Genomic DNA, 10,800 nt, shown 5'->3' with positions numbered 1-10,800 from the left:
TCTGCACTGTATGCTTCCAGGATGATCGCTCGGTGGCCAGGGCTTCCCACGTGTTGAGGTTGATGTCCAGGGCTTTCAGGTCTCTTTTACCTACATCCTTGTAGCGTAGCTGAGGCCTGCCCGTGGGACGCTTTCCTTCGGCCAGCTCTCCATACAAAAGGTCTCTAGGAATGCGCCCTTCGTCCATCCGGACAACGTGTCCAAGCCAACACTGCCGTCGTTGTTTCAGTAGGGTGAACATGCTGGGGGTGCCAGCCCTCTCGAGGACTGTGGTATTGGGCACCCTGTCCTGCCAGGTGATATTAAAGATGCGGCGAAGGCAGCACATGTGAAAGGTGTTGAGCTTCTGTTCTTGTCTGGCTCGTAGAGTCCATGTTTTGCTGCCATACAGGAGTGTGCTCACTACACACGCTCTGTAGACTTGGACCTTAGTGTGTTCTGTCAGCTTTCTGTTGTTCCACACTCTCTTTGCTAGTCTGGACATAGTCGTAGAGGCCTTGCCAATGCGCTTGTTCAGCTCACTGTCAAGAGAAAAACAGTCTGAGATTGTCGACCCTAGGTACACAAAGTCACGGACCACTTCCAGTTCATGTTCTGATATGCAGATGTTAGGTGGAAGGTCCACACCTTGTCCCATGACCTGAGTTTTCTTTAAGCTGATTGTAAGCCCAAAGTCGCAGCAAGCCTCACTGAAGCGATTCATGAGCAGCTGAAGGTCGCCCTCTGAGTTAGTGGTGATTGCTGCATCGTCTGCAAAAAGGAAGTCACGCAGGCATTTCAACTGCACCTTAGACAACGCCCTCAGTCTGGAGAGCTTGAACAGCTTTCCATCTGCTCTGGTGCGAAGGTAGATGCCTTCAGTGGAGGACCCGAAGGCGGGCTTTAGCAGGATGGAAAAGAAGATTCCAAATGGGTTGGGGCGAGGACACACCCCTGCTTCCCTCCACTTCTGATGTCAAATGCTCTTGAAGTGGAACCGTCATAGACCACTGTGCCCTTCATGTTTTTGTGGAAGGACCTTATGATGCTGAGGAGCCTTGGAGGACATCCAATCTTTGGGAGGATTCTGAAGAGACCATCCCTACTGACATGGTCGAAAGCCTTTGTGAGGTCGATGAAAGCGATGTAGAGGGGCTGTCTTTGTTCCCTGCATTTCTCCTGCAGCTGTCTCAAGGAGAAGACCATATCAGTGGTGGACCTGTTCCTCCAGAACCCGCACTGCGATTCTGGATAGATTCTCTCCGCGACGACTTGTAGTCTTTTAAGTGCAACTCTGGCAAAAAGCTTCCCGACAGTGCTGAGGAGTGAGATACCGCGGTAGTTATTGCAGTCACTTCTGTCTCCTTTGTTCTTGTACAAGGTGACTATGTTTGCATCTCTCATGTCTTGTGGGACTTTGCCCTCTCTCCACACTGTAAAAAAGGCTAGTTGAAATATAAGAAAAAAAAACTTAATTCAAGCATAAAGTTAATCAATACTAGCCAAATTATCTGTCCATGCAGCAAGATAATTTTACTTGACAAGAATTCTCAAAATAAGTTTGTTCAAGTCTTGAAATTAGATTGCTCTGACCGGCTACCAAGAGTTTAAAATAAGTCAAAAATACTCATTTTTAGATAAAATTACTTGAAAACAGATTTGCTAAACCACAGTAACAAGTATAATATTCTGAATATGAGCAAATAATACTTATTTAGTTTTTGGAATTCTTAATATAGGTTTTCAAATTTAAGTGTAAAATACTTAGTACTAGGGTAGTATGACTACTTGAAACAAGTTGTCTCATCTTGAAACAGGTACTCTTAAAAACCACATTTGACTTGAAACTAGGTTTTAATCTTACATATTAATGTCTTACATATCTTACATATTAAATATTAAAACAGGAAACCCATAAGTAAATCACCACCAAAACAAGTGAAAATTCTGTCAACATTTATTGACAGTACTGTAAAACTATCAAACACTTGTTTAATACACACTAAACAATTGAAGTACACAGTACTTTGCAGCAATTGACAGTGAACAACTGCACAACATCACCTTACCACTAGTACAGTCAACTTCCCAAGAACATGGAATGAAGATACATCTCAGTATACTGAGCAAACAGCAAGATAGACCAAGTTATGCAACTACATCTTAGTAAAGGATTTCCACTTTGTGAATGCTTGATTATTAAACCACTTGTTTGTGGGTAGGTGAGGGAGGAGTGAGTGTGAGAGAGTAGAGAGAAAGAATGTGTGAGAAAGAGAGAAGAGGGAAAGAAAAAGATTGACAGAGAGAGACATGGGAGAGGAGGGGGGTTTAAATAGACAGTGAACAACTGCATTTGAACATGAGTTTCCCCACTAGTAAACAAAAAAAAAACAGGCCATGTGCAACTACTTCTCAATAAATGATTTCCACTCCACCATTGCCCTCTTATATGCACCTGTAGCATCTCGATCATGGATCGCATCACACAGTACCTCAGTTTGAATGACCGAGAGGAGGGTTGCAACACATTTTGGGTACATCAGGTGCATCGTGTAGTAGTATGCCATTAACATCAACATCCCATCAAAGAACTCCTCCTTTGGTATGGTGCTTACAGGTACGTTTCCCATGGCAAGGATGCAGACCTTTCCATCAAACAGTAACACTGGACTGGTGAGAGGACGCTTCTCCAAGTAAAGCGATGGATCCTCCCTTGCCTTTAATTTAAAAGAAAAAGAAAACAATTGTAAATGTCTGAAGACGTTAAGAGAAAAATCAATATAGTAATTGAAATGCACAATAACCTCACCTGAAGGACATGCAATAGTGCTTCACTGGGATTCCCGAGCCGTTTTGGTGGCGAAGTTGGTGAGGGAAATAGTGATGGGAGACCAGTCAAAATGGCAATGGTGAAATCCGCTGGAAGAGGCATAATTAGATAAATTATTTTAAATAATTAAAAACACCTGTGTATCAGAGGTCCTGCAGACACAAATTGGAAGCTGAAGGATTACAGTAGTTTTGCAGGGTTCAGATTTGGAATAAAACTGCAACATACCATCATGCATATTCAAGGGTATAGGGGGTTTCAGGACTTTCTTCCACACACCATAGAACTGGACATTGGCACAGAAGTTTTCCCATCTTTTCTTTGTTTCATCAATGTATTTGGGGTTGGTGCCACCCAAGATGCGACGCAGCTCATCCATTGCCTAGGATAAAATTGTGCATTTAGTGCAGCTGATATCATTATACAGAAACAAGCACACAAAAAGGGTGAGATATGAAACTTACATTTTGAGGGTCTTTGAAACATGGATATGCTTCAAATATCTTCGCAATCCTGTCTTCCTCCTTCAACACACTTGAGTCAATGAAGGCCCGCCTTCCATCAAACTCAAGGTCCAAAATTTGAGCAACATCACTTGGGTTGGGTTTTGAGTTGGGTTTGCTGTACATATTGAAGAGTGTTTTGTAGTGCCTTGCCTGCATTTTCAGACTGTCCTGATGTTCTAAAATACAACAGTAGAGTTCAGACAGTTTAATAATTTCTAAATATATTTTCTTGATCAGCCAAAGAACAGGGAAAATAAATAAATAAATAAAACTCATTGGTAAATATTCAAAGTGCCAGTGTAAAGGTAAGCTCTTTAACAAAAATATAAATCCAAGGGAAAACACACACGCACAAAATAAAAACAAACAATACCGAATGCAGTATTACCTGGACTTAAGTCATCATTGCTGACATCGCTCTCTGGAAGAATGACAGTTGAAGCAGTTGAAGCTGAAGAACTTGCAGTACCTTCTTCTTCTGTACTTGTTTCAAAGAGTGATCTCTTTGCAGACCCTCTTTGTGGCTTTGGGCCCTGCCTCTTTCTTGGAGACTTCATATTTTGCAGTCGTTTATACATTTTAGAGTAAATCGTCAGCTGTGGCAAAGGAAAGTTAAGCTACGTTAAGCTGCCATGTCATCCACCAAGCCCTTAAATGGTTTAGATGCAAAATAACTTACATATGGCAGATCTGAAGTGTCACGTAGCATAGGGTAATAGTCAACGATCTTCTGTGACATTGCTCTCAGCTCAAGTTTTGAGGGGTATCTTTCCTCTTTTCCCAGAGGACTAGCACGCAGGATGGCAACCATGCTGGTGATTGTGTTTCTGATGAGCCTACAACTTAGCTCCTTTGACATCTTGCAACCTTTTCCTTTCCATTGCGGAGCAAATCAAAATACTGGCTGCGCACCATGTCCAACTCTGAGTCAGTGTACACTACATACTCTGGTGGGTCTGGCAGTTTCACCGTTTTGGCTGTGATTTCATGAACAGGGGTAGAGGTCTGAGGCTGGCTTGTCAACACTGCACAGGTAGCTGACACATTCCCACTTCCTCGGTTTTGATCAGGATCACCATCCTATACGAATTACAACACCCACAAAACATTCTTTAAAATAAAATCAAATTTTATGCTTTCCATAAACCTCCTGAGTTCCTCCACAGACGCATTACCTTTGGACCAATCATGTCCCATAATTTCTTCCTCTTCAGAAAATTCTCTGGTCCAGGAAAGAGGTCTTTCAAATCTTCCCGACTTAGGGTTTTCAGAACCTCCTCATCAATATTTGCAGCTTTAAAAACGCCTGGCATTAGTATCACATCACATATGTTTTGGTACGAATTTTTCATTGAAACATAGCCTACAACTGTACATATCTATGGATATTTGCTAGCAGCATGACTAGACTAACTGAAAAAAAAAAACCCGGCAAACATCGTTTTAAAATACATACAAAACGAGATGAATGCACGAATAATTCTAACACATCGTCCATTCTGATCAGCAAATAACCCCTAACTTAACAGGAATTTCTTAGAATTGCCAACTATTTAATTTAGGTTTATCCAACACTTTTCTGAAATGCTAACGTGTTAGCTTGTGAACTTGGTGTTTCTCCATCTGCACATGATTCCATTAATGTACAAACTGACACCATGCTTTGAAATAGTCTAGTTTAAACACAACTTACCCCGTAGCACCGACAGTGTAGTCTCGTCTAAATCATCCATACCGAAGAAAGTGGCTTTTCTCTCTATCGCTGTTCTCAAATGTGAGCCGATATCTGAGGACAAAACATATAGATAAGTTGGCTAATGCTACCTAGCAAAAACATCTAGCTTAGTAGTGTAGACTTGCTGACTATGACTAGTTTTCGATAATAACGTTAAGCTCCTCAGTCTGCAAGCTAGGAGAGCAGGTAAAATATTAAAAATATTAAATAATATCGGAACAAATGTATACAATGCTGTAACATACAATATACTATACCAAATATATCGTGAACATAATGTTAAATCCGTGCTTACCCCGAAGTGCACTTTTCAGACGGCTTCTGTTGAACACTGCTGCTTTTTCCCAAAATGTATCAGGCGCCAAATCTCTTCAATTTATATATCTGACGTCATTTTGATGTGACGGTGAGCGGAGAGCAGGTCATAGAGCAGAGGCGTGAGCAGCATGTGCAAATATTTTCTCATATACAAAATTGTACGACATAAGTTGTTGTAAAAAAGTCTTGAAGGGAATTCATATTTCTGGTTAGCAAATAGGAGGCACAGGTGTAACCAAGCCCACAGACAAGCACCAAAACGAGCCTACTAAAGACTACTGGAGTGAATCATGGCAGTGTGGCGGTGTATGATCTGTTTCGTTTTTGTTGCGTTAAGTATAAAATCGCTCCTCAGCCACATAAATGTCACGCATAGCCGTAGTCAAGATTTTTGGGTTCTGTGTGGAATTGATGGTTGTGAACAAGATTTTAGAGTTTACAACTCATTTTATCGCCATCTTAAACGAACACACCCTTTGTATTTGGCGACCGGATGCCCACCAATGGCATGGGGGACAACACCTACTTCAGCTGCACTTGGGTCAGAGAACTTTGGTGCATCTATTTTTTCTGAAGCCGCTACTCCTGCAAGAACGTACTTTGTGGAGGAACAGTCACACGGCAGTCAAATTGAAACTTGTATGGAAACTCCTCCTGATTCCCATTCTTGTATTCAGGTAAGTTTTGATTTAAGTTAATTTTTTTAAGTTAATTTTAATCCATGAGGCAGATTTATGATTTCTGTATGGTGAAGTGAGGAGAAGACAGTCAAAATGTATGCTATAAAATGTATTGTAGGCTATGAAACTTAATTTGAAATTTAATTTGTATTATGGATTTGAGTGCATTTGTTATGACTGAGATATTCGATTTTATTCATGAAAGGAAAATAATGGAGCTGGAACATCTGTAACCGAACCGGATATTGGCAAGTCTGCGGCAGCTTTTGCAATCAGTGTCCGGGAAGAATGCCATCTGTCACAGGTCAGTTTTGCTTAAAAAGTGCATGTAGAAAGAGTGAATGTAATAATAATTGATAAACTGATAGCCTAATTGTAAAGTAGGCTAATTCTAATGCATCAGAATGTGTTGCATTTAATTCTGTGATGTCATGACATTATATTAGTAAAAATTAAGCCCAATTTATGACTTTTCACAGAGGACCGTCAACAGAGTCATTGGAGGGGTGCAACAGTACCAAGCAACTCTCTTGGATACATTAAGGATAAGAATGAGAAGCGTTTTTGACAGACATCCAGAGACAACCACTCAGCTTCAAAATGAGGTTCTGAATACTTTTGATACTTTCGAAGATCCTTTCTCAACCACAGCATATGGACAGAATAGGACTATTTGTGAACTCTTCAGTCCAGTCTGCCCAGAGGAAGTAGTTGTCTCTCAGAAGATTTGTTTGGTTAAGCAAGGTAGTTCAAAGGTTATGGCCATAAGAAACAAAAGTTTTTACTATGTACCACTAATTGAAAGTCTAAAGCAGCTACTGACCAATTCCAGAATTTTCTCCATGTTGAACACTGTACCACAGAGAAGCAGAGAGGGATTCTTGTATGACTTTTCAGATGGGTCTCTTTTTACATCTCATCCTTTATATTCTGTGAGGCCTAATGCTTTGCAGATCATTTTGTACTCAGACGAGATTGAAATATGTAACCCTTTAGGGCCCCATACTTCTTCAAATAAGTTGTTAATGGTTTACTACAGTTTAGGTAATATTGATCCAAAATATAGGTCCAAGTTAGCAGCAATACGACTCCTTGCTATTGCAAAATCTGTTGATGTTTCTAAATGGGGTATAGATGTTATTTTACAAAGAATTATAAAAGATCTTATTCTGCTTTATAACGGTGTCAAGGTTGAAACACCACATGGTGAAATGGACTTGTTTGGAGCTGTGATAGCAGTATGTGGAGATACACTTGCTCAACATGAGCTTGCTGGCTTTAAAGAAGGGGTTGGCTTTGCCTATAGCAAGTGCAGACACTGTGAATGCACCTTTGAGGATATGCAAATATATTTTGATGAGAATAATTTTGTCAGAAGAACACTAGAAAGGCATATTAGGCAATGTCTTGAAATAGACAAGGCAAGCACAGATACTTTAAAGTCCTCCCTCAAAACTACTTACGGAATTAATAGAAAAAGCAGACTTATTGATGTTCCTGCATTTGACCTAATCAGGCAAACTCCACAGGACATAATGCATGTCATTTTTGAAGGTGTTGCACCAATGGAAATGAAGCTTGTGTTAAAACGTCTTATACTGTCAGGTAATCTAGAATTAGATGTGTTCAATTCAGCCATTCTGAATTTTCCTTACTCTCCTCTTGATATACGTGATAAACCTTGCCCTGTTAGTGTCAGCACTTTGACAGCAAGTGACAACAAATTGAAACAATCATGTGGGCAAATGTTAATACTGTTAAAAGTATTACCTTTTATTCTGTATGACTTGGACGATGAGTATGTTACATTTATTGTTAAGCTGATTGAAATTGTACAGATTGTTCTTGCTCCTATTATTTCTTTACAGACAGTAATACGGCTTAAACTTATGATTGAAGAACACCTTAGTCAGTTCAAACATTTATTTCCCGAAACTAATGTAATACCCAAGCAACATTACATGTTGCATTTGCCCAGTCAAATTCAATCCCTTGGTCCTTTAATAAGAACTATGTGCATGCGGTTTGAGGCCAAGCACAGTTATTTCAAACAGTGGGCTCCAAAGTTGAATTTTAAAAATGTGTGTAAGTCACTTGCCAAACATAATCAATTTCTTGAATGTTGTCAACATGAAATTGGCATTGAACATCCCATTTTTGCAACCGAGAGAGAATTGGGGCCTGTTACTGATATTTCAAATACTGATTATGTTAAGGCCAAATTTAGAGATTTTTTTAATATGGACATCAGTCAATCTGTTGTCTCTGTGAAGTGGCTAATTCTCAATGGAAATAAATACATCAGTGGGAAGTCTCTGATTATTGCAGATGTGAATGATACTTTGCCTGTGTTTGGACTGGTGAAAGACATCTTTTTAGTAGATTCTTCTTTTGTTGCTTTTGAGTATCAGCGTTATGAAACATTGCATTTTGATAACAATTTGTTGGCATATGAAGTTGCAGTTCCTGCTATTGCCCAGGCGACAGAATTGGTGCATGAGCTTTTAGATCACACCTCATATTTTCCAGTAAATTTTAAGGATAGTGTGTTTGTGCCAATAAAATATACTCTCTGTGATGTCCTTGTACATAGGAACGGCCCTGGGGATGTATAATGAGCTCTGGGTGAGATGTCCTCATACTGTACATTAGTTTGCTGTAGCTAGGTCAGTATTGGCCAGTTGTAGGCTGTTTGTTTTGCTGATCCAATTCCACTGTTGAAAAGTGGTCAAAGCCAATCTTTTGTTGGTTTGCTTACTTTGTTCTTCTAATTTTAATTATGAATTCCATTTACCAATAAAAAATGTTTTTACAAATGTAACTGTGAATTATTCTCAAATTAAGAAATTGAACTTAAATCAAGAAATGTAATGTATGAATCAAACTCAGTTTGTGTGGCTAAATCTTGAAATTAGTTTTGTATTGTGGAATAAAAGAGTATAAATGGATTCCTAAGGTATTTTTTACTTGTTTTACCAACAATATACTAAATTTAAGATTTCTTGACTAAGTAAGATAAGATAGACACATTCATGATGAATTTAAGACTATACCATGGGACCAAATGTAAGAAACTAGTGAATAACTCTTGAAACAAGATAATCAATCTTAAATTTCCTAATGTAAGATTTTAAATCTTGGTAAGAAGACAAAAATTTGCAGTGCAGCAGAGGCAGAGGATCTTGTGTAGCTCTTGCAGGATGGGACCCTTGCAGCATTTTAAAACTTCAACTGGGATGCTGTCTTTTCCTGGGGCCTTTCCAGAAGAAAGGGTACCGAGGGCCTCATCGAGTTCCGAGAGGGTAGGTTCTCTGTCAAGCTCATCCAAAGTGGGCAGACACTCAATTGCATTCAGGGCATCCTCAGTGACCATGTTTTTCTGTGAGTACAGCTCAGAGTAGTGCTCCACCCAAACCTCCATCTGCTGTACTCGATCCTGAATGACCTCTCCTGTGGGAATCCTTAAGATGGTGCAGAGCAATTTTTTTATTACTTTTCAGTTTTTATCTTTATTATTAAAGACAAACCTGCTATTCTGTGGATTTCATCTTTGATGTTTATTACAGACAAACAAGAGTTTCAATGCTAAGCATACTTTTTGGATGCACCAACATACAAAAAACGGAGAGCAATGCATAAAGTCTGCAAAGAAGTGAGGGCTGATCCACAAAGTGTAATATTGCAAATGTGTAAAAAATAATACTTCAATAGACCCATAACAGGCAGTTGCAACATTCATCGATATGTAGTAAAATCATTCTTTGACATAATTTTGCAAAGACTTTCTTGTGTACAGATAGGGTTTTCATTCATTAATGTGACTGTATATATACACATATATAGGCCGTTTTAAGTAACAATCATGTTTTGGGTTAATTACTACAATTAATTTGAACCACAAATTATTTTAGCTTACTAAACTGTGTGTGTGTGTTAAAGGTATTCTATATTAATCCATAACATTCCATTCATAATGTTATAATTAATGCTATAACAAGCCTTTTTATTAATATTGTGATTAATAATGTTGCAACTGTCCCCACTCTCCCCGAATTGACTGACTGATAAAAACGGAAAGGTTCGCAGAGAAATTAATTGGGAAATGACTAATCTGAGTTTAATGACTCGTTTCCGATTAAGATCTCTTCGAATAATTAGCGCGTCGGGATCCACTGGATCCTGGAGTAAAGAACACGCCAGGTTTACATGAAGTGTGTGTAACCCCGGGTTAGGTTTAAGTTAACCTGCCAGCGAGCAGGTTAGCTTCAGAGCGTAAGTTGCTATAGTAACTGACACAGGCTCTCTTTAATCTCGGTTTCTGGAACGGAAAACCCCGAGTTTTCCTTAATTCTGAGTTAACTTACCCGGTTTAATCACTTAACCCACTTTCTGTAATACCCCCCAGGTCGTGATGTTAGTGAATTAAACCTACGTCTCTCTGATGGTCTGACCGATGAGCTGTCTGTTCTGGCGTGCTGCATAAGCCCGGCTAGCTCAGTCGGTAGAGCATGAGACTCTTAATCTCAGGGTCGTGGGTTCGAGCCCCACGTTGGAGCGAGTATCTTCATTTAACATCTACAGAAACCAAAACAGCCGGTCTCCAGTGACTTATCAGGTGGATATTTGTGCTTGTAGGACTGTTGTTTACTGGATGTTTTCAGTTACTTATTTCCACTATTCTGTGAGACTACACATTGTTGTTGTGTCTCATATCCGTTTGATCAACAGGCAGGTTGTGCAAAAAAAGACTCT

The 10,800-nt window shown here is 39.5% G+C and overlaps 2 protein-coding genes across 2 annotated transcripts; one reads left to right on the top strand and one right to left on the bottom strand.

The window, feature by feature from the left end:
• Window positions 1–1,920: 1,920 nt before the first annotated feature.
• LOC134328771 (uncharacterized) lies at window positions 1,921–4,156 on the bottom strand. Its single transcript, XM_063009990.1, has 6 exons — window positions 3,995–4,156; window positions 3,704–3,911; window positions 3,274–3,491; window positions 3,038–3,191; window positions 2,789–2,898; window positions 1,921–2,696 (listed from the first exon to the last, which is right to left on the bottom strand). The coding sequence occupies exons 1-6, from the start codon at window positions 4,124–4,126 to the stop codon at window positions 2,385–2,387; spliced, it is 1,134 nt and encodes a 377-aa protein (XP_062866060.1). The 5' UTR covers window positions 4,127–4,156; the 3' UTR covers window positions 1,921–2,384.
• A 1,283-nt stretch (window positions 4,157–5,439) lies between these two features.
• Window positions 5,440–9,492, top strand: LOC134328361 (uncharacterized). Its single transcript, XM_063009465.1, has 5 exons — window positions 5,440–6,045; window positions 6,254–6,352; window positions 6,528–7,120; window positions 9,313–9,350; window positions 9,440–9,492. The coding sequence occupies exons 1-5, from the start codon at window positions 5,659–5,661 to the stop codon at window positions 9,490–9,492; spliced, it is 1,170 nt and encodes a 389-aa protein (XP_062865535.1). The 5' UTR covers window positions 5,440–5,658.
• The last annotated feature ends 1,308 nt before the right edge of the window (window positions 9,493–10,800 follow it).

This window comes from Trichomycterus rosablanca, chromosome 15 (assembly GCF_030014385.1).
Source record: "Trichomycterus rosablanca isolate fTriRos1 chromosome 15, fTriRos1.hap1, whole genome shotgun sequence".
Taxonomy (NCBI): Eukaryota; Metazoa; Chordata; class Actinopteri; order Siluriformes; family Trichomycteridae; genus Trichomycterus; species Trichomycterus rosablanca.
The sequence above is the reverse complement of the archived record's forward strand: the minus strand, read 5'-3'. Positions and strand labels throughout refer to the sequence as shown.